Source organism: Trachurus japonicus, chromosome 6 (genome assembly GCF_045865225.1).
Source record: "Trachurus japonicus isolate A0001 chromosome 6, Traja_1.0".
In the NCBI taxonomy this organism is placed as follows: Eukaryota; Metazoa; Chordata; class Actinopteri; order Carangiformes; family Carangidae; genus Trachurus; species Trachurus japonicus.
Window position 1 is genome coordinate 16954380 of NC_140912.1, and position 21871 is coordinate 16976250.

The 21871-nt window shown below is 44.6% G+C and overlaps 1 protein-coding gene across 13 annotated transcripts in view; it reads left to right on the top strand.

The window, feature by feature from the left end:
- Positions 1 to 21871, top strand: part of frmd4a (FERM domain containing 4A) — a 101660-nt gene that overhangs the window by 21462 nt on the left and 58327 nt on the right. For 3 of the 13 annotated variants that reach the window (XM_085779414.1, XM_085779409.1, XM_085779411.1), the window contains exon 1: positions 20376 to 20909. The exons of 5 other annotated variants lie outside the window; for them this stretch is intronic. In XM_085779414.1, coding sequence (XP_085635540.1) covers positions 20817 to 20909 — 93 coding nt within the window. In that variant the 5' untranslated portion in view covers positions 20376 to 20816. Of the gene's footprint in view, positions 1 to 8940; positions 9204 to 11945; positions 12537 to 20356; positions 20910 to 21871 lie in introns of those variants that run through there. 5 more of the 13 variants (XM_085779413.1, XM_085779412.1, XM_085779408.1 and 2 more) reach the window with 4 other exon arrangements.

Sequence of the window (21871 nt, forward strand, 5' to 3'; positions counted from 1 at the left end):
ACACACACACGCGCGCACGCACACACACACACACACACACACACACACACAGACTTTTCACATTTTCCCTCTCCCTCTCCCTGTGTTGCTACATTTGGCTCTGTTGCCTTCTGTCTGTATATGAGAACCATCACAAAAACTAACTTCACAGCAGCTTGACTCATCGTTCTGCCGCCCACAATATCCCTACTAGCCTTGGGTACCACATGCCCCCCAAACCCACTACCCCCCCTCATACTCACATTCAAACTCCCACCCCAACCCAACCCTTCTCCTCGTTCTTTTCCCTTTGCCATCCATCCATCCACCTGGTTCATTAGCGGGCAGACGGCTGTCAGGATGGTTAAGGTCAGGGTGACGCAGAGGAGAGGGCGAAGCGAAGCCAAAAGGGAAGTGACCAGACCTTACATCCCTGAAGCCGGCCGCCTCGCTGCTGGGATGAAAATAATTAGGAGAGAAAGGCAGGGCTGGTGGGGTTTGGATCTGCAGCACAAGGTGGGACTGCCTTTGGCAACCCACTCAGACACGGAGACAGGCACACACAGACACACACACACGCATTCAGTGCACAGCAGGTTGGCTGGCAGCATTTAAAGGCCAAAGTAAGCAGCAGAGATGGTGGGGTGGGGCTGGCGGGGGTGTAGTGTCTAGTGACTGGAACCACATGGGGCTCATGCTAACAAACACACACGCTGAGGCACAGATACACACACTGATTGGATGTAGAGCCCCATCTCCCAGCTGTCATCCCAGCCTAATAAGTGCACTGTCAAGGCTGTGTCTGTGTATGAGACCTTACAACAACAGATTTTTTGTTATGCAAATGTAGCCAAAAATACTGTGATCAATTTAATTTCAAATTAAAACCACTGCAATCCAGTTGTCCCATTACGGGCATATTCTATCACAATTGCTCATTTTGGCACTTGCTATAATAGAATAGAAAATCATCATTTGGATTTAATAAAGTTAACTGCAGAAAATAATATCTATTTGCAGTATCTCCAGATACAGACAAAGAGAAGTGTTGCTGTACTGTGTAAGATGACATCAGTGGGATGCCTTGTAGAGAGAGCGATACTCCCACACTTTTGCTGTTTGAAGCGTTTTCCTCTTTGCCACACATCTCCACTTTCCATGTCGGAAGATCTGGCTCTGCATGTCGCCTATACACCATCTCTGATCATACCTGCTATACAAGTGTGGTTCATTTCTTCCGCGTGCGTGCGTGTGTGTGCACATCTGCACATGCGAGCCCGCCCTGCTGTGTCAAGCATGTCAAATGTGCTCTTGTCCCCTTGAAGAGGCCCGAACGATGAGATCAATCAGAGCGCAATTGAGCAACGGGAGAAGCAAACCAGTGATGCACTTAATGTTGGATGTTGTCATGGAAACACAGGGTGCAGATTTTCCACTTCATTGGCTGCCATTGGTCCACAGGCATTTTAAAAAAATGATTCCTGAGAAAGACAATTGAAAGATGGGAGGTATCAAATCAGTAGTGTCCAAGAAGAAAGACGGAAGACACAGCAGGACACAGAGGTGTTGTAATGGAAATTTCACTGTAACACTATGCTTCAATTAATGTGTTTGTGTTTGTGTGTCAGTGTTAAAACCACACACTTTAAAAAGCCTCTAGCAATCTTATTATGTCTATTGACTCTATCTGTGTAATTGCATAGAATAGATAGTCCCAGGAGACGTTCCTCTGCATTGCTTTATGCCTTTAGAGAATCAAAGTGGCAATTACACTTCCTTTCACCAGAATGCAACCACAAGCATGCGCACACACTCGCACACTAACCCAGACACACTCAGACACCTTTGATGAACGAGCAGAGGATTAGTAGTGTCACCCCTGCTGGAGAGGGTGACCCTGCAATGCGCAGGTATCATACATCACCTTATCACTAGATCTACATAGCACAGGCTGCTCTATGCATGCACAAATACGCATACAGGAAATAGACTTACTTTCCACCCTTCACTCTATCATCTATTATTCTCCAATCTCTCTCAGTATCATGCATTTAAGCATCCCCCCTCTCTTTATTCTCCTGTTTTCACCTCGACCCAGGAAGAGACCCACCATTTCTAGACCATTTTCCTCCTCTTTTAAGCCATTCTGCCTCCAGCCTCACATGTCCTCCCGCGGGCTCTGAACTGTGACCTCCTAACATGAGGGGAGAGGAAGGTGGCGGTAGTCACATTTGATTGGCCGACCAAGACCTGGGCGGGTGTCAACGCTGTCCTGAGGGGGGAGAGAGAGGGAGAAAGAGAGAGAGACGTATGTTGTTGTATTGGAGAGAATGAAAAGAGGAACATGCACGATGGAAACTAGTACTACTCAAAAATGCAATGAGAATATCAACAGAAAAACATACTCAACATTCAATACTCACATTTGCTTTCCAGCAGCAACTGTGCTGTTCCAGTTCTGACCTGTTCACGTGCACTGAGGAATACTGGCTCTAGTACAATTACAAATTCAGCCTGGAGCTCAAGTGTGCAATCCCTAGCTGTGCTGTTGGCTTCTGGCGCGGGTGTGCTTCTGTGAGCATAATTGGCAGAGGAGCAGGTAGGTAGCCGCAAACGATCATGTCTTTATAACAGTGCTGATGGCTACGACTAGCAGGCTTCAGCAGTTATTTAGAGCTGATCGCATGGACCGCAACATGTGTTGCGTCCTCCCTGGTGAGAATAGGCCAACACAGGGAGTCAGCTGCAACAAAAACATCTATTCAAAGGTAATTGGCCATTCCTGAACTGTGGAAAAAAAGCAAAACAAATGCAAAGGAACTGAAAAAAACAAAACATTAATGCTCCAATTTTTTGTCAAACAGGCACTCCGTTTAGGATAGAAACAATAACGGTGGAATATTTTGTGACAGGCCACCTTGTAAATAAGAACCTGTTCTTAATGATTTTTCGCCTGGTTAAATAAAGGTTAAATAAAAAAAAAAATAAAATAAAATATAATAAATTTTTGTCTTGTTCACTAGAATTGCTTTGTTCCCCGTTTTTCAGTTCAGTTATTTCATTTCAAAAAGTCTTCAGTGCAAATAGCATGCACAGATTGCACATTTGCACTTTTTATGCTCCAGTGCTTAAATGTCTAACTCACGATTCACTTGACTGTGCACAAAGACAAAGACGTTGAAGGCTTTCCCATATGTGCATACGTACAGATGCACTGCACACACAAAATGTGCATACACACAGATACACGTATGCACAATGGTCAATTTGCATGCTCCATAACATGTACGTGCTCATCTCCAGATGTTCTGGCCCGTATGCTGTCACCAGACAGCTTTATTGATGTTGGCTCGTAGGCAGCCCAGCAGTGATGCCGGTGCGCACAGGTTCAGATGCTGCTCGATGGATGGTTGGCTGGATGGATGGATGGATGGATGGATGGATGGGAGATGGCGAAGGTTTTCCCAGAAGGAGGAGGAATAAATCTGTTCAAAGTGGCAAATTGGACTTGGAGGGCTGAGGAGAATCTTTAGAGCTGGTTCTGATTTCCAGCATTTGATTTTTTGAAGCAGTAGTCCATGACACCACTGGCATTTTACCAATCTCCTCCAGCTTTAGTGTTCTTATTTGGGGTCCTTGGGGGGAAATTCAGCAATGAGGAACATGCTTTTAATACATATTTCTGTCTAAAAGGGGCCTACACCAGAGGATTGCTTCCCATATGTGTGCACATGTTGGCGGGGGTCACCTTAATAAATACTGCGCATTTCAGCTGATTTGTGAAATCGGTCATATAGTAATAATTCCAACCACTTACCCCTTGTTCCCCTTTTCTTGCCTCATTGCCAAAGTGTAGGTAGCACTCTGTGTTTTTATTTGACCCCTGCTGTCAGTTGTTCCCCTCCCATCACCAGTTCATTTCTCCAGCTTCAAACACAGTGCAGTGGTTGCCAAGTATCCTATTATCACCCCTCTCCCATGTGTAGACAGCTGCCATTACGCCGAATTAAACCCAAATATGAAATCAGGGTTGCCAGATTGATGCTCGTCCATCCTCCAAGGAATACTTACATCATCCTAAGTGTCTCGCTGACCCTCTATGCTCTCATTACTGCTTGTTAGAACAATTAAATGTGACATGTGTCAGATTTATAACTCACCCCTGTGTGTGTGTGCACACTTATACGTGTGTGTTTTATTCTGAACAGATGTGAGCATCTGCCACTGCAGTTGAGGCCATTAATACATGTCTAGAGGTGTTTGTATGTGGATGTGTCTGGTTTTCGGCAACAGCTGTTGTTGTTTGCTGTGTAGTCTGTTTGTACGTGCACCTTTGCAAGTTGTCTGGCGTAGTTGTACTTTTAAATATGGATGTGCATTTATGAGACATAGAGAGTCAATGCAGGCGTCTCTCTTCAGTTTTGAGCTGAATCTTGCCCAATTTGGTTTATATCACATGGTGGGATTCTTAAAAAGTGGATATTGTTCATTCATGTGTGTGAACAACAGTAGACACTTGAGCTTGTTTTTCCCAAACACAGGGAATGCTTTAAGCTACATGTTGGCTCTAGTACAGGTGCTTAACAAAATGGAGGAAGAGCATGATAATACAGAGATATAAAGCAGATAATAAAAAAGAACCCCTTTCATTCAGATGTGGAATGTGGTCCCACGAGTCCTGAGGTGGGTGCAGTTTGATGTAGGTGATTATTAAGTACAAATTATAGTGACGCATAAAACTCAGCTTTGTGAATCAGCATGTCAGTTTTCATGAGAAAAATGTGTGTTGATTCCCAGAGGCACCACTTCTGACGTAATTGACGTGTGAACTACACTTTTAACCGTTTCTCAAAAGCTTTTTGTCTGCCGTACCCATTTGTCAATCTTAGTTGTCACCTTGGAAGTCATGGCCTATCAAAAAGTCTTCTACAAGTTCACTAATGTCCTGTAAATCTTCTTCCATAAGTTGTTTCTTCTATTTTTGAGCCTTTTCCCAGAGCCTTTGATTAGTGAGCTGTGTTCCACACTCTGACCACCAGAGTGCGCTGTGCGATGGGATTCCCTGGCCTTGCCCGAAGGCTTCCCTAAATCATGTGCCTGGGTTTCATTGATTGAAGAGGAGCAGGTCCTCATGACCCTGCAGTTGAAATGGTGTCAGAAGAATCCCTTCACCGGTGGAGAAAAACCCCTGACATCGCTTCAGATCCTCGGCTGTTAGACGCAACCAGCCTCCTCCATGCTGCGTACCGTCTGATGTATGGAGCCAATAAGCGGAGACCTTCAGCTCTAATGAGTAGTGGTCTACTGCTCTGCCGCTGCGTGTGAGTGCCGGTCGTTTGGCCCCAATAAACACCAAGTTTTATTGGACAACTCACACAGTTCCTCTCATCTGTCATCACAGCTTTCTCTGAGACACACAGGCCTGTGGAGGGGACCAGGTGGAAAAGAAGGAAAGAGGAGAGAGTGTGTGCATGTGTGTGTGTGTGTGTGCGTGTTGTGACCAGGGAACTGTTATATGTATAATTAATGACCTCACCCTGCTCCTCCTGCTGTCCGAGAAGGAGACAATGAGCAGGCGAAAGACAAAAAAGCAGGGGAAGCAAGAGAAGTGGAGAGAGGGAAAATGAGGGAAAGGGATAGAGGAAGGGGCAGGGAGGGACAAAGAGACTGAAGGGAGGAAGCATATGTTAAAGGCTGCACATGATTAATAATTATGAGTTTTGTCAGTGACCGAGTGGCCATCCCGTTACCCCTGCTGTCTACTGCAAGGGGCAATTATATAGGATTTACCCCCCCAGTGCTCCCTCCCCATCCAAGCCTCCCCCTCTAGACCTTCATTTTTCACGTGCCAGTTGTCTGCTCTGCGTTGCTTCCCTTCCCTTCTCTCTCGTGGCAGCGTCTCTGTTATCACGGTGGTAACAGGAGCTGAATGTAAATAAGTGGTAAATACCAAGGGACAGGACCTTGGCTTGGACTGAAACCTGGGACGGATCAAGCCCTGGCTGTCACAGCACATCTTTTTTTCTTCTCCTGACTGCTGTGGGGTTGAGGAGGTGTAGCAAGGACAAAGGCAAAAGAAAGGTGGGAGGTGGGCTGGTCTGTCTAACAGGGGACCTCAGCTGAGGCTGCGGCCCCAGGGGGTCAGTCTGGCTCTGCTCTGTCAGCCCACTCTCTTTTTGATCCCATTTATTTGTCCTTGCAAAGAGTTAGACGGAGAAAAACAGATGCATTCATACAAAAAACAGAAGACCCTTAAAAAAACAATAAATAGGCGAAATGAATTACTGTGATTTTTCATTTTACCCCCACAATGATGAGGATGGCCTGGAGTAATGTCAGTAGGTGGAGACGATCTCCTCAAATTACGTCTCTCTTTCCCTAAAGCCTTAGGGCTCTTCTCCTCCCTCTCCTCCTCCTCTGTATGATAACAAAGCCAATCTGCCCAAGTCGTTTGGCCAGCATTCACCATTGGTTAGTGTGAGGCCGGTGCACCTGTCATAGGTGTAAGGCCCATCTGTACAGTAACAAGCAGCTTAGTCTCGTGCCTGCAGCAAGAGGTGGAGCTGGCAGTCTGGCTTGGGTTACTGCACCCCTGGGAGAAAGCATGCAAGTGTGTTGTGGATTATAGAATGAGGAGGTCATGTTAGCTCATTAGAAGAACAAGGAAATGCAATTGTGTGTGTGTGTGTGTGTGTGTGTGTGTGTGTGTGTGTGTGTGTGTGTGTGTGTGTGTTTGGCACGGTGTGCACAGGTGCATCCTCTTTGTACTTTGTATTTGTTTGTGCACATACTTTGTTAGTTTGTGGTTTGCATGCCTGAGGTATCATAATGATTCATTGTCTATAAAGAAGGAGACTCGTTCAGTTACGAGGGGCTGAGAGGTTTACGAGGGTTATAAGCACAGCTGCATCCTGCATGTAGACAAATGAGTCCGAGGCAAAGGTCTGAGGAATGAAAACAATTTTGGTGAGGGTGGGAGGAGACAGGAAAACTTACATTAGTTTGTGGGTTTTCAGTTGTTGGCTTCAGTTGCAGCGGCGACAGACACGTTACTGTAAATTGAATATGGTCAAGGAACACAAGCAGTTTGAGATTCACATTGCCCTCTGGGAAATTGAAATGAAAATTTCAACAATTTTCTTATATTACGGAATAAATGAAGAATAATCAACAGATAAATCAGTAATGAAAAAAAATTATTGGTTTTGCAGCCACATGTTTCATGGCACATCTTCTCAGTGATACATCCCTGTATCAAACAGCTGTTGTATATGTGTGCATGCATATAGGACAATGATCCATTTTGAATTCTTGGTCTGCATGTTAACACACACACACACACACGCACACACACAAATACACACATTAAAGTATGTTAACCCATGTTTCTCTCTTTTCCCCGTGTCTGTGTTTTCCCCTGGGAGTACGATCATGTATAACCCATTTCCCCTCATGATCTGGCCTGTTAAGATTAAATATGTAGCTGTATCATCAAACATTTAACGGTTACGCTGCTACAAATCAGGTTCCTAATCGTATGTGGACTTTGGGGTTGGGGGACTCACGTGCGCGTCTTGATCCTAAGTTGATGTGAGTGTGCCGTTTGCACGCTAGAGTAATTCATAAAAAATTGTGCAGCCTTGCAGGCAGACAGGCACGCCTGCTTACTAGAGTGTTAATTGTTAAATCAGTGTTATGGAAACAATGTTTTCTTATCCACTTAACGGTGTTGCTGGGTATGTGTGCGTCTCTCTGTGTCTATTTCTGTGCATGGCGGAGGCTGGGAAGCCTCCTCAGCACTGGGTAAAGTGGGCTAAGTTTACTGGGGCAGAAAATGCTGGAGCGTGACTCAATCCAGCGCCTCCATACAACCAGCCTCGAAAATATGCCTCTGTCGCATTCTGTCTGCTCAGTGCCTCTCAGACACACACTCACCGTGTGGTGAGAGACTTGTATGTAGGACAAGCAAAACAGAAGGAAAGGCTCTGACCAAGTTAGAAAAGGTAGAAGGTGTGCATATTTGTTTTACCCTATGATTCCACTACATATTCACCTTCTGCTCATGTATTCCAAAGAATCTATTCTCTATGAATGGATAGAACTGTAATATCCAAGGTGACTTTCACTGCAGCAAGAATGACATAAGATAGTAGAGTGCACCTGCGTCTCCTCTATGCACACACACAACACACACACACACACACACACACACACACACACACACACACACACACACACACACACACACACACACACACACACTATCATCTAGAGAGACACACAAATAAGAGAGAACCATTCACCGTAATGTGCAATGACAGATTTGGGGTGCGGAGTGACACAGCAGAATTTAGATTACTAACAGTGCTGCAGAGAATGACTTAGCAGAATCCCTTTCATCTGCACTCTGCTGTCCTTCATCACCCCAGACTGACAAAAAAGAGACACATGAATGGAGAGAGGGGGAAAAAAACAGTAAGAGACAGAACTGTCAGCAAAAAGATAAAAATAATGAAAGACAGCAACAGACCTACATCATTGTGGAGACACTGTATGCTAATAAAACTGTTTCCAGGCAGAGTGAGAGGCATAAAAAAATACAACAAAAGGATGATAACTTACAGTGTGACATATACTGTGAATCGATAAAACCATTTTGGTCATATGGCAGACATGTGAGCATATGAGACGCAGTGTGTTAGACTCTCTGCTGCAGACTTTAGCACCTACTAGCCCAGAGTATAAGACTGGCAGTAAACCCTTTAGACAGTTAGCTGCAAACAGGTGCTTAAGAGGCTTTATCAACATGTCTGGAATAGATACTATTTTTGTGTGTGTGTGTGTGTGTGTGTGTGTGTGTGTGTGTGTGTAAACCATTTGGAAGCGTGCCCAGAGTTTGATTAGCACATATCCCTATTTTCCATGCCAGGTGGACATCTCACTCAATCAGGCTAACACACACACACTCACTCTGTACTCTTGCTGAAAACATAAAGACATTAAGAGCACAACTATCCTCAGAGTTTTTCTTTTACAATGAATCCGATTCCAAGAGGCAAAATAAGGCCGGTTTTGTGATGTACAGTCTGAGTTGCTGCAGTTGCCACCACTCTGGTGTACTCATTGCTTACTGGATTACCGGGACAGACAACTTGAATGCGGAAACTGACAGTGAAGATCGGAGCGAAAACACGTCAAACTGCTTCAGCCTGTTTCATCCTCAGGTACCAAATGTAGGGTAGTTGATTTGTTAGATAATGATATATAATATGGCAAACCTTAGGTTTGGTTGTTTTTATGTAAATCATTTGTATAAATCACCTGTTGAATGGCACATTCTCATCTTCTATGTACGCATAAATCCATATAATGGCTATTCTTTGTATATATGCATGATAATGTTCATGAGGAAGTGTGAGTTAGAGCTCAGCAGGGATCCATTTAAATTCCATCTTTATATTTAAATGAGTCATGTGCAGAACAGCAGCTTGGCAGTTCAAACTCCCTCTTTTACAGCATCATGCATTTGCAAGTGCACACCAATGTGCCTTGATGGAACATAATGTGTTCTTTGTTTGTGTGTATTATGCAAAGAGATGAGGTGATGGCTGTTGTAAACACTGCGGTAATGATTCATTCCACCATCTACATACAGCCTCACACACTTTGGATTACACAGAGAAATCTGGGTTTTAACCCCAGCCGTGCAGAGAAGAGTCACACTGGGACATGCTGTCCCGTGCAGCCCCTCTGTTGGGGGCTAAGCTCTTCATTAATGGCAAATGCTGGTCTATATCGGCTACCTGCCGATCTCTCCACTCTTCACTGCATTCAGACTCTGCAGGCCACCTGCTTCACACGTCTTAGTGGCTAAATTCTGTCCATCTTCACCATGCTGGAGGGTATTTATAATGCATGAGCGACATGCAGATGAGAATTAGAGGGATATTTCTGCGTTATTAATGGTGGGGTGTTACATATTCACAGCATTAGAAGCGGCTTCAGAAAGACAGGAAAGCCTCCTGAGGGCAACAAAGGACTGATGGATATGTGCACTGTGTTTTAACACCCATTGGTGTGTGTAATGGTGTCTGTGTAGATGTCTGTGTGTGTGCGTGCACAAAATCCTGGCAGGTCAATAGACTTGGTCACACCCTGCTGCTCCTGACCGCGGAGCTGATGCACGGACTGATGAGTGGCTGTTCTTGTCGACCTCGCACCAGAAAGAGGTCAAAGAGCAAAGGTCATTGGCACTTTGGGTCTGTGTGGCTTAGGAAGAGGGCAGGAGGGGGACAGGAGAGAGATAAGATTGAGAGTGACTTTTCTGAATCATATCGAGGCCGAGTGAGAAAAAAGAAAGAGAGAGGAGGAGATGTGGCCGTCGGGCTCTTTAATGGTGCATCAAAGTACTTTGGGTCATGGAGAACAATGTATTCTATTGTCAAAAAGACATCTCACTTAATCAATCAGCATATTCATGACTGAGTTTTTCGTCTTTCTTGGTGGTTCTCAGCAGGAACCTGATGCCTCAGGTGTGAAATTAGAGGAACTTATTTAACACAAGCACAATCATTAATTTGTCACAGTTTTGAATGTGCATGACAAAGATGAAAATAAACGGCTCTATACACTGTAGTGATGCAATAGGATGAAAATAAACGGTTGCCCAAAGCTTTCTGTCCTCTAAAAGTCTAAATGATGTTATTCATTAGACCTTTTTTGACTCAAAAGTAAGTAAAAGTGCCAAGAAGTCCCATGTTAGAAGTTTACAACCTGGTTTCTGTAAGTAAATTCCTTTGTTGTGGGAACTGCACAGTCAAACATTTAGATATGATTAATTAAATGAGGAGTCATGTTAAATATTTTATATTAATATCATGCATAATTGAGGGTGTGCTGTTTTGAGCGTCAGGTGTTGGTGCTGAAGTCTCGCCTCAACGAACTCCCCATCTCTTTCCACCATTCATTCATAAACTGGGAATAAGGTGGAGACAGCCAAGGTGGTGATGGTGGAACAGCTCGCTCCGAGCTTTAAAACCGCTCCGAAACTCGTGGGTGACATCACAGAGGATACTACTACTACAGAGGATTACGTACATCTTCATTTATAGTCATTGGTGCATGAAAACAGTCTCCCTTCTTACAGGTGGCTACTACACACACACAGTCATATCCTGTTTGGTAGTAAAGCCCAGCTAAACTCACTTCCTCTCACCCCCCGTCTGACTCAATCTCTCTTTCTTTCTTTCTTTCTTTCTTTCTTGCAGTCTGAGAGAGAACATGGGATGGGTTGGGGGTGGTGGTGGGGGCATTCCATCAGCACATGCCAGAAAAACAAAAACAGCCCCTCGCGATGGTCCCGCCAACATCCCTCGTCCCCCTGCTTCCCTTCTTTTCTTCTGTTTTCCTTCCTCCCTCACTGAATCACTGTCTTCTGTGCCATGTACCCTTATCCTCCCACCCGCCTTGCTCCTTCCCAATCAGCCCGCTACCCCACGTGCCCTGTCCTCTACAACCCCCCCACCACCCAGTCTCCTGGCCACTGTTACATAAGCCTGCAGTCATAGATCCAGGCCATATCGCTGTTGATTTCTCCTTGTGTTTCTATGGAAGCCTCGACATCCAGGGCCGGCCCTTAATGAGGCCCCTACAATGGCCCATTGATGAGAGGCCCAGTGTGAGAGAGGATGACCCCAGCCAAGAGCACCCAGAATTGGGCATCAGCTGCCCCAGGCTCTCCCTCCACACAAAGACGTCCACTGTGGACAAAGACCCGAAAGGGCACAGACGAAAAAGAGGGAGAAGGCAGGGGAAAAGAGGGAGGAGATACTGTTCAAACAACTTAGTGAATGTGAGATAGAAAGATATTAAAAAAAAAAAAATGAAACAGACACATGACTTCCCATCAAGCCTTATGCCTCCTCCTCCTCGTCCGCTCCTCTTCTGTGCATCCTAACAGGAACAGTGAGACACACCCTCTGCCAGGGAGTTGTCAGCGTCTTCATCTCTTACATGGATCGAAAATCAGATCTGAACAGGGAACTCCAAGCCTCTAGTCCTTATCAGTAACCACAGGTTGCAGTAAGGAGCGATTGAGGGCACTTCGAGGGGGACGCCCACACCCTTTTTGGAAACAGTTGGAGCAGTGATTGGAATCCAGACAGTTTTCCGAGCCAAGTTTAGTGGCAGTAGACGCGTTAATTTATCAGACTTGGACTACAACTGCTTTTTTTGGGAAGCCACTCTTAAATGGAGAATGAGAGGAACGTGTGGACGAATTAGGCTGAACTGTTAGAAGCTGTCATGGCATGGTTCTTTGGAGAATTGGGATATCACAAGGCTGACATGGCTTAACGTCTCCCATTAAGTCATCTGTCAATATCCAGTAATATAGTAACAGAGGAGTCTGGAAAACCAGAGTTTGGGTCTAAGACCAAGTGGAAAACCTAAATCGAAATTCCCTCTTGTTTTCGAGTTTTTGGATCAGAACAATGACTCTTGCAGCTCGACTCGAGGACTTAGAGGTGACCCTGGAACACATGCTTATGGATGTTTTTGTAAGTTTCCCCACTCTTTCTTTTGTTCAGCTTCACTTTTAATCGCAGTATTCGTCTTATCTGCCATTTAATGGGGGCATGTTGGTCTTTCGTCACCGTTCTTTGCTCTTCTTTGACCTCTTGCATAATTGCAGTCGGAGACCAGAAGCCAACATATGTTCATGTCTCTTTCCAGATGCTCTCTCACTAATTGGCAGAGAAAAAAAATATGTGCTGATTAAACATCAAACTCTGTGCAGAGAGAGAGAGATTAAGGGAATAAACTGGCTGACCAAGAATCTAACCTGGATTTACATGGCCTATGCATGACTCAAAACGGGGTTAACCCACTGCGTAAAGACTTTAGGAATGTTAACTCAGCATGTGAGCAGTTTTCATCCAAAGCATTAAATCTTGATATTGGGGTTACTTATGCTTTCTGTGGTCTGCAGGACTCATATTTATCTGTGGATAGGCACAAATCTTTTGATTATGAGTGAATGAAATCTCCCAAGTAAAGGAAGTGAGGATTGAGAATGAGGAAATGAGGGATGAAAGAGGAATGAGACAAGAAGGAAAGTCTGATGGATGTGATAGTCGGGTTTCTATTGCCCGTGACGCTTGGTTAGAGGTAGATTACTCGGGCTCCTGTGGTTTACAAAGCACACAGGCTGTGGGAATGAAAAACTGCTCCACACTGCAAACCTCACGCACACACACACACGGTGTACACAAGCGAACTCCCTCACACATGCGTAGATACAAAAACATACTCATATGTGGGCGCATGCATGCAGTCTACCTCCATACAGACACACACACACACACTGTAAATACGACATCAGAGTCCCTGGTTGCTTTGATCTGCCGGCTGCTGTAATGAGTTTGGTCGTTAAGCTTCTGTTTTCCTTTAACATTGTTTACAGGCACAGGCATCTGTTTGGAGAGGGGGGTAATCTGTCCTTTTCTGACATACACTTTGCTTCCAGTGAACACGATCAGCACTCACTCCACTGCTGCGGGGCATCAGTGTCACTGATATATGCAGGGATTTTCTGCCCGAATCCATCAACCTATTTTTCAGATTTGGTCATTTTCATACATCCCAATAGTTGATTTATCACTGAAGCAATAAAGATTAGTGTTTATGGCCACAACAGGATTTGGATTATTCATGCACTGCATGTGGGATGGAAAAAATGGGAGTCAAGAAAATACTTCCTTCCTCTACACGTCCTCTCAGCATCCTAATTAGACTGTTTATTTATTTATTTATTATTTCTCTAATTGCTGGAAGAGGCTGGAAAACAGAGGGTTATCTGGCCACTTTGCATACGTAAATGAGAAATATTTAAATCGCCTGCACCCTTTTCCAGCTTGGTTGCTTACCCAGCATGCATATGGCAGTGCATGTGTACTACAGTACACACACACACACACACACACACACACACACACACACACACACACACACAGACAGACACACACAACTGAAGACATGCAGACATGGGCTAAATATGTCTATTTCAGTGAACCATCAAAAATAAAGGCAGGGTGAGTTAAATACTTTTATGGGAAGGATTACCAGCAGTAGATGTGTGTCATTGACCGGGCATCTTATACTACTGAAAACATTTTCATCCTCTGGGTTGAAAAAAACGCAGGGCCCATAACTGTGCCGCTCGCTGGCTTTGAGCAGCAGCTGAGTGCACTGTTGTATTCAAGGGTGTGCAGCTATTTTCATTACCACAGCAGCGCATATGAATGATTCAGAAAAGCCGAGAGGATCCGAGGCTATGAACTTCCTCTACAACCTCTTTCGCTGCAAGAAAAGGAGGTCACTATTTTGTTGCCTCGATCGCTCGCAGGAACCCGGAGTCGAAGCGGAGTCATTTGTAGACTAGTTTTTTCAGGTCAACACTTTTATTTCTCTTGCTTTCAAGCCCCGCTGTCATAGAGTTAAAGCACATGACTGCACGCAACATGGTTACAAAGTCATGCCCACCAGCTTAAAATGTAGAAATCTAGTAAGAAAAGCCCTGATTTTAATGCCAACAGCATTCAAATCAGCTCATGCACTGCCCTTTAGAGGAGAAGCCATGTCTATTTCATTTTTAGAGGCAAAATACCATTAGTCATTAATGGTAGTGTATTGCTTTATTTCTGTGGCGTTTGTGCCCCATAGGTCTCATTCACATTTGAACAGTGTCACTGCCACAGACACAACGAATACAGCACCGCTCGACATGAATAAGATAGTGACATGATCCGAATCTTATGATTGGATATTCTCTTTTTTACATTTTGGCTGCTTAAAAAAGTCTGTTCATCATGTCATATCAGCTCCTACCAAACCTGCAGTGTATTGTGTTGCTGGTCCACTGAGCTGTGTGAGCTGTGAGGGGAGGACAGAGAGAGAAGAGAGAGAGAGATGGCAGCTCCTCTTTCAGAGGATGCCTCACAGTCTTGCACAAAGGCTGACAGTCACGTCAGGAAATGAAGCGGCGTGATTAAAAATGCATTCAGTCCTTGTGTAGTTTAATTGAATCTCCTCCTCCATGCATCCCACCAATGTCTCCCCTCCCCCCCGAGTCCTCTCCCTCCCCAACACCCTCATCACTGCTTACAATCCAGGCCTGGAGGCAGAGCTAAACATCGCATCTCTTAAGTCTTCTGCCTCCCAGATCCCTCTTTTTTTCCCCCTCTCCCATCCCCCTGTGTCTCCTCTGACAGAAGACCTCAGCTGGATGGGATTGTTTCCATCACAGCTGTACTGCGTTGCTCTTTTCAGGAGACAGTCCTTACAGTGCTGACTCCTCTCCTTCAAACAGCTATAATGCACTAGTTCATATCTTTGGGGTGGCCTGTCTGCCAGAAAGGGCCTGTGGTGTCTGCCACGAGCCGAAACACTGTGACGTACTGATACCAGAAACTTGTTTTCTCTACACAGTGACAATTGTATCACAGCATCGTGCAGTATTTGTGTATTTATTTGTCTATAATCTATTCTCTAGCATATGACTTTCTTTTGGCTGCGTGACTGTGTAGATGTGTTGATTCAGGCAGAGGCTATTGACTGGGTGTATTATGTGAGACCATGTTGTTATGTAATGGGTGTGTCCTCTGCCCAGTGACAAAACTGTTCACTTATAATAAGCTGACCTCCTCCCTCTCCTCTACGCCTCTATCCAGCTCTGTCCTTTTTGCTCTGCGTCTCTCTCTCCACCAAACAGTTGTGATCCCATCCACATTAATCTGACAGTGCTGTTCATTTGTATGAGGTTGGAGACACAGTGTCAAGTCCTCTCATAACCAGAGCACAAGTGTTGAGAGATTTTAAAAAAGCCCATCTCTGCAGCCTTATATCAGGCAGATGCTATTGGCTATATTTTTCTTAGAGTGAGCAAACAAATGTACAGATGAGCTCCAAGTAACAATGCATTTATTGATTAATCTCTCCTAAAAGAACCCACAGTTTTCCCCAAGCATTACTCAAACAGAAGTAAATGCATTTGTTTGTTGGTACAGTATTTGTCTAAGTGCAGTTGTTTGGAACTAATTTCGGTTGAGCATTTCATGTTAGTCAGGACTGACTAACACAAGGAACATACTGTCTGTGGATCTGGCCCAAAATAAACTGCAGGGCGTATTCATGTTAATGAAGGAACGTGTCACACTGTGCATGTGGCTCGCTGCTGTGTTTTTATTAGTTTTTGGATAACACTGGATTTCTGTGCAACAAAGGAATCTAGTCCAGGGTGTAGCTACACAGACAATAGGGATGTTGCAAAAACTGATACTTTGGTACCAAGTTAATGCCAAATCTTAGTGTTTTGTGTTTTAGTTTTTCTACAATGATATAGCAGAGTTAGCATAGATGTTGTAGAGTTGTTGGCACTGGAGATGTGATTGGGCAGTAACCTTTCAAATGTTCTGACATCATAGTCCAAGAGAAGAAAAAAGAAAAAGAGCATCATGTGGAATAGTATCAACAATGGCAGGTGAAGTAAGCAGGGGGGAAGTGTTTAGTTGTAGCTTTACATAAGTGAGTTACAGTTGTACAGTTGTTTATATTTACCAGTCACCAGTGTCTGCTAAAATGTTCTAGCTTAACAGCTTTATACCATTGGTCTAGAGGTGTGGTATCAACAATCATGGAGGTTTGTTGGTATTGGTACTGACGGCCAGATTTCTACCAGACACAACTTGAAAATATAATGAAGTCATAGTTGGGTTTGGATTTTCAGCATCATCCGCAAAAAGAAAAATATACAATTAAAAAATACATTATACAAAGTTCAGGAAAACACATAAATTTTCTCCATAGTATGAATCAAATTTGAATAATTTAGTCAAATTTGGCAATCAAAAGTGTTTCTCAGTTTCTTGCCTCATTAGTCTTCTCTCTGACTGCAGAGTCACCCAAATAAATAGAGAAAGGGCAATTATCATAAACTTGAACCAATTTTTATGTGTATGTCTGGAAACTAATACGCTATTATCATTCAACCTTTAATTTCCATGCATGGTCCAGATTCGGATATCAACGGGTCCAGCACACATGCAAGTTTTCCAGTAGACTTGGGTGAATAATTCAGAAGCCTTGAATGCTATTCATTGGGGCAAATTGCACGTCTAGCGGCCCATTCAAGTCTGCTACTACTCCCATAATAGACCACTGATTGGCCCGCTGGAATGATATATTCTAATTCCATTAAAGCATTGATGATGGTATAATAGCAGTGCACAAGCCTGGGTATGGAGTTAGTTCCTTTTTTTTTCTTTTTTAAGGCAATGTCTACACACCTCATCGAGGTTTTAAGCAGAGCGCATTTGCAAATTTTCCATCCGTCTACATTCCTCTGGAGCCAGTGGCTGAAATGTTAATCATACTGAAAGACACATAAGCAAATAAAAAGTACACACGCACACACCCACACATGCATACACACACACACGCAGTCACCTCCCAGCAGGTTTGAGCAGATGTTGTGCGGAGCGACACGGTTTGACTAGGACGATCTGTCCCTGTGTTCCACCAAATCTCTCCACAACACAAATATGCCCCAGTTTTCACAATGAGTCACACACAAAATGTCCCAATTTCCTGAAAATCTCATGGGCTATCGGTTACCTTTCTGAGCATGCAAAAATGTTTCCCATGCTTTCTTACACAGACGCTGCTGAGGGGATGATAATTGAAGTGGATGCTCCCCTGTGGAGAAGTCATTATGATTAGTTCTGGCCTGATGAAGGGTGGGAGACCCCGATTTCTGCTCATCTCCTTCTCATGAGATAGAGAGAGACAACGTTGGCATACACTTAGAAGCACAGACAGAGGCCCACAGTGAGAAATGAATAGAATTAAACTCTCATGGTGGCATTGTTTAGACAGTATGACTGTTTATCTGTGTTTTGTGCAATGATGCTGTAACTGAACCCTTTGTAATTTGCGTAGTCTTGAAACATAAACATCCAACCGCCTCCCTTGTTGCCTGGGATGGGGCAATAGTCCAGCTAGAGGGCATTTCCATAAACATACCCACCCACACACACACACACACACACACACACACACAAACACACAACAAGGAGCAGGACCACAGGGATGAGTCAGACAGCCGTGGGCAGAGACTGGCTGGGTTATCGGGGTAAATTAATGCCTGACAATGCCGGGATTCTAAAATCCAGAGCCACTGCTTCTTATTATTACAACTACAAACACAGACGGGGCAGACATAACACACACACACACACACAGTGTAAAAATAAAACCCAGACAATTCAGATGCTTTGTTTGCACCTCCCCCATTTGCATCTTTCATAACCAGGTAGGTAGTCATTCTCTCTCTCTCTCTCTCTCTCTTTTCTTCTTTGCTTTCACTCTTTTGCTTTTATTTGCAGTTTCTATTAAATGTATTAGTAGCTGTTAGTTCATTCTGAGGACAACTGCCTTGCACTGATCCAATAAACTGAGGCGTGATTAAATCTCCCTGCTCTTTTTTTATGTGTAATGTAACCTATGTAGTTTTGTATTTCACATATTTTTTTTCCAAGTGTAAATCCCATTTGCCTTTATTTATATGTGCTTGTTGACTGAAATGGGTCATCATTCATCTAGCCCGAGGCATCGAGAATAGTAACATGTTTTTATTTTATTTATTTTCTGCTCCTGTCAAGACGAGGGCTTATCACCTCACAGGATTTGAAGCGGTGGAATTTAAAAAAGAAAAAAAATGATGAAAAACAAACAAACAAACTGCAAGCTGTGGGAGAGAACAAACGAAACACAAAACAGACTTAAACTGTTCAATTAGGAGAGCGTATTGTCATCTCCCTGTCAAGGCGTCACAAAAAACCACTATGGAAGCAGCAGGGTTTTTTGTCTCTCAAATCAGCAGTGGCAGTAAATCTCTGTCATCACGATTTGAATTAACATCAAACACACACACACACACACACACACACACACACACACACACGTACACACATATCCCACCCATGTTGCACATAGAGAGAAATGGAGTTGAATCTCTGATTTCTTTCCCTTCTTTCTCCTCCTTCAGCTTGTCTTCTGTAAGACCTGTGTGACTGCAGACAAAGTTTATAAATAGCCCTCTGATATTTCTCATGTAGGCCACAGCCAATCACACACAGATGTGGGCCAGGGTATTGAATAAATAATGCTAACTGGGGATTACCACCACTGCAGATGATTCTCTCCTGAATGCTTGTCGCTCTGTTTTAGCACAACATGTGAGGATTTTTTGGGGGGTGTGTGCCTTTGTAAGCGTGACATATAAACACTATCATGTCATTAAAGCTGCTGGGGGTCCCTACTTATAGAAATCATATGGGGGCGACGGGCGGGGGGATGGAAAAATGCTGCTCATTTTGACTGGTGGCTTTAATCTGATTTTATATCCCATGACCCAGCTTCCACTCACCTCGTAACTGTGATAACCGAGTTTAATCTCACTGGTAATAATCCACAGCTACTGGTTTACAACTACAGAAACTACTGACATGCTCACTGTTATGTACAGTATGTGAACCTGCTGGTCATGTGTGCATCGCGGACATCTGTGTATGCCTGCATATGTGTAGTAGAGCATGTGTGTGCTGATCCACTTTAGTTAATCAGCTGACAGTTCAGTATTGATGTGCAGAGGCGCACAGAGCTCAGCAGTGACTGATGATGAGAATATGACAGTAAGTCACTAGGTGCAGCTGTAACTCATGAGTGCAATAGCTTTAATGGACATGTAAAGACCACCGTGGTGGATACTGGAGGACTGACTCAGCTCTGTGGCTGCAGCCATCATGATGAAAGATTTCTGCAAGAGCAGGAACCTCAGTCGCTGCTAGGAATCCACTACTCCCACAATTTTGTGGGGGGAAAAAAATCAAATCGATTTCTGCACTTTTCTGTGTGCAGACAATGAATCAAGTCCTGGGGATGATCAATATCTGAATACATGAGCATTGTGCATGCTCAACTGCAAGGATGCATGCTTGTGATTGTCTGTACGTGTGTGTGTGTGTGTGTGTGTGTGTGTATGTGTGTACTCCCTTTTTGTCCCAGCCCAGACAGTGCAGGGAGAGAAAGCTGGATGTGGGATTTCAAAGATAATCTCCCTACCAGATGGCAAAACATCCCATATTCCTTTTGAGGTTCCCCACGTGATCCCCCTGTAAGGGCTGGGTGTGTGCGTGGTGGTGGTGGTGGTGGGGGGGGGTATATATGCTCAGACACAATTATTATTGGATCACGTGACGCGGGTGCGTATGCTAATAACAGCCGTAACATCACATTAATCCAGTGACCTGGTTAAGCCCCCAACTGAAGGAAGTGAGTGTGAGAGGCGAGGAGGGGGAGCTGCCTGCCAGAGAGCTGGGGAAGAGAGAGGAGAGACAAAGCGCGCTCTCCCTCTCCCACACTCTCACACACTCATTCACCTCCTGAGCGGCGGAGTGGAGTGGAGCTGAGCGGAGCAGCAGCAGCAGCAGCAGCATGGGCAGTGTTTTAACAGAAACAGAAGCAGAGAGAGGCTCATAGGACCGGTGTGGGGCTGCTACAACCACCCACACACACACACACTCAACTCTTCGCTTCTTCGCACAAGCTTCTTTCCATCCTTACACACACACACACACACATACACATACACATACACACCCACGCGCAAGCTCGCGTGAAACCCGGCTGCCAGGCTGGACGGGACGGCGAGGACACCCACCTCACACGCTTGCACACATGCTCACACACCCACGGACACGCACACCCTGGAGCGTAGTACTATGGTGGTCCAAGGTGCGGTGACACCGGGGAGAACCCGCCGGCTGATGCTTAAGCTGCCGGTGGGGACTCTGCGCAGGAACAGTGGAGAGAGGGTAAGACACAAGCTTCCCTGGATTCCTCCTTTTTTTTTTTTTTTTTACTTTCTCCCTTCTTCTCTGACTCTGTCTCTCCCTCTGCCTGTGCCGTGCCGTTGTGTATGTGTGTGTGTGTGTGTAAGTGGGATTTAAAAAGGTTCTTGGCTAATCCAGGGAACGGTATTAGATTGGAGTTGGTGGAAGGCAAGTCAAGAGCAAAGCTTTTAATCTCTACAGTGGACAATACTTCTCTCTGTGTTTTTCTTCCTGACAGTCTGAGCCTGTCAGTCTTTCCACTGCTGGTTCTGTCTCTGTCACTGCTAATGCATGCCACAGCCGTCCTCGGCTTTTCAAGGTTACAGGGAAGTCTCACTGTGGGAGAGCTGCGTTTGACTGAGTGCAGCTTGTTTGCCTGTCACTGTCAATGCAATGGAACTGACTAGAGACACGAGTAAGCCTTCCTTTTATCAAGCAAAGCCGCACATTGCCTTCAGCTTGATTTTAAAGCAGCAGGCTTTTCATACAGAGAAAATCACTCTGCCTGTCGGGGCATCAGAAGCCCTCAGTGTTTGTGTGTTTGTGTAAATGTGGTGGGTGTGGAAGATAATAGTTCCCAGCGAAGCTTAAGAGGTGGAATGTGTCGCTAAAGTTAACCTTCATCTTGTTGTAAAGAACGGGCTGGAACCTGCCAGGTGATTCACCTCTTTAACTCCTCAGCAAAGTTGTTCAGACCACGAGAAGACTGCGAACTGAAAGGAGCACACAAGTTTGCAGCTGCGAGTGGTATTTGTATGTCTAATCCCCCCCGCCCCCCTCCCCCTCCATGCATTTTCTCTGCGATGTGCATCTGTGCTCTTTCATGCTGTAAAAACACTGGCAGTGGAGTGAATCATCAAGAGCGTGGTGGTGATGAGCAAGTCAACCCCTCCAAACTGCTTTCCAACAAAAATCACGATTGCATTTGATTTGAATTTGATCTC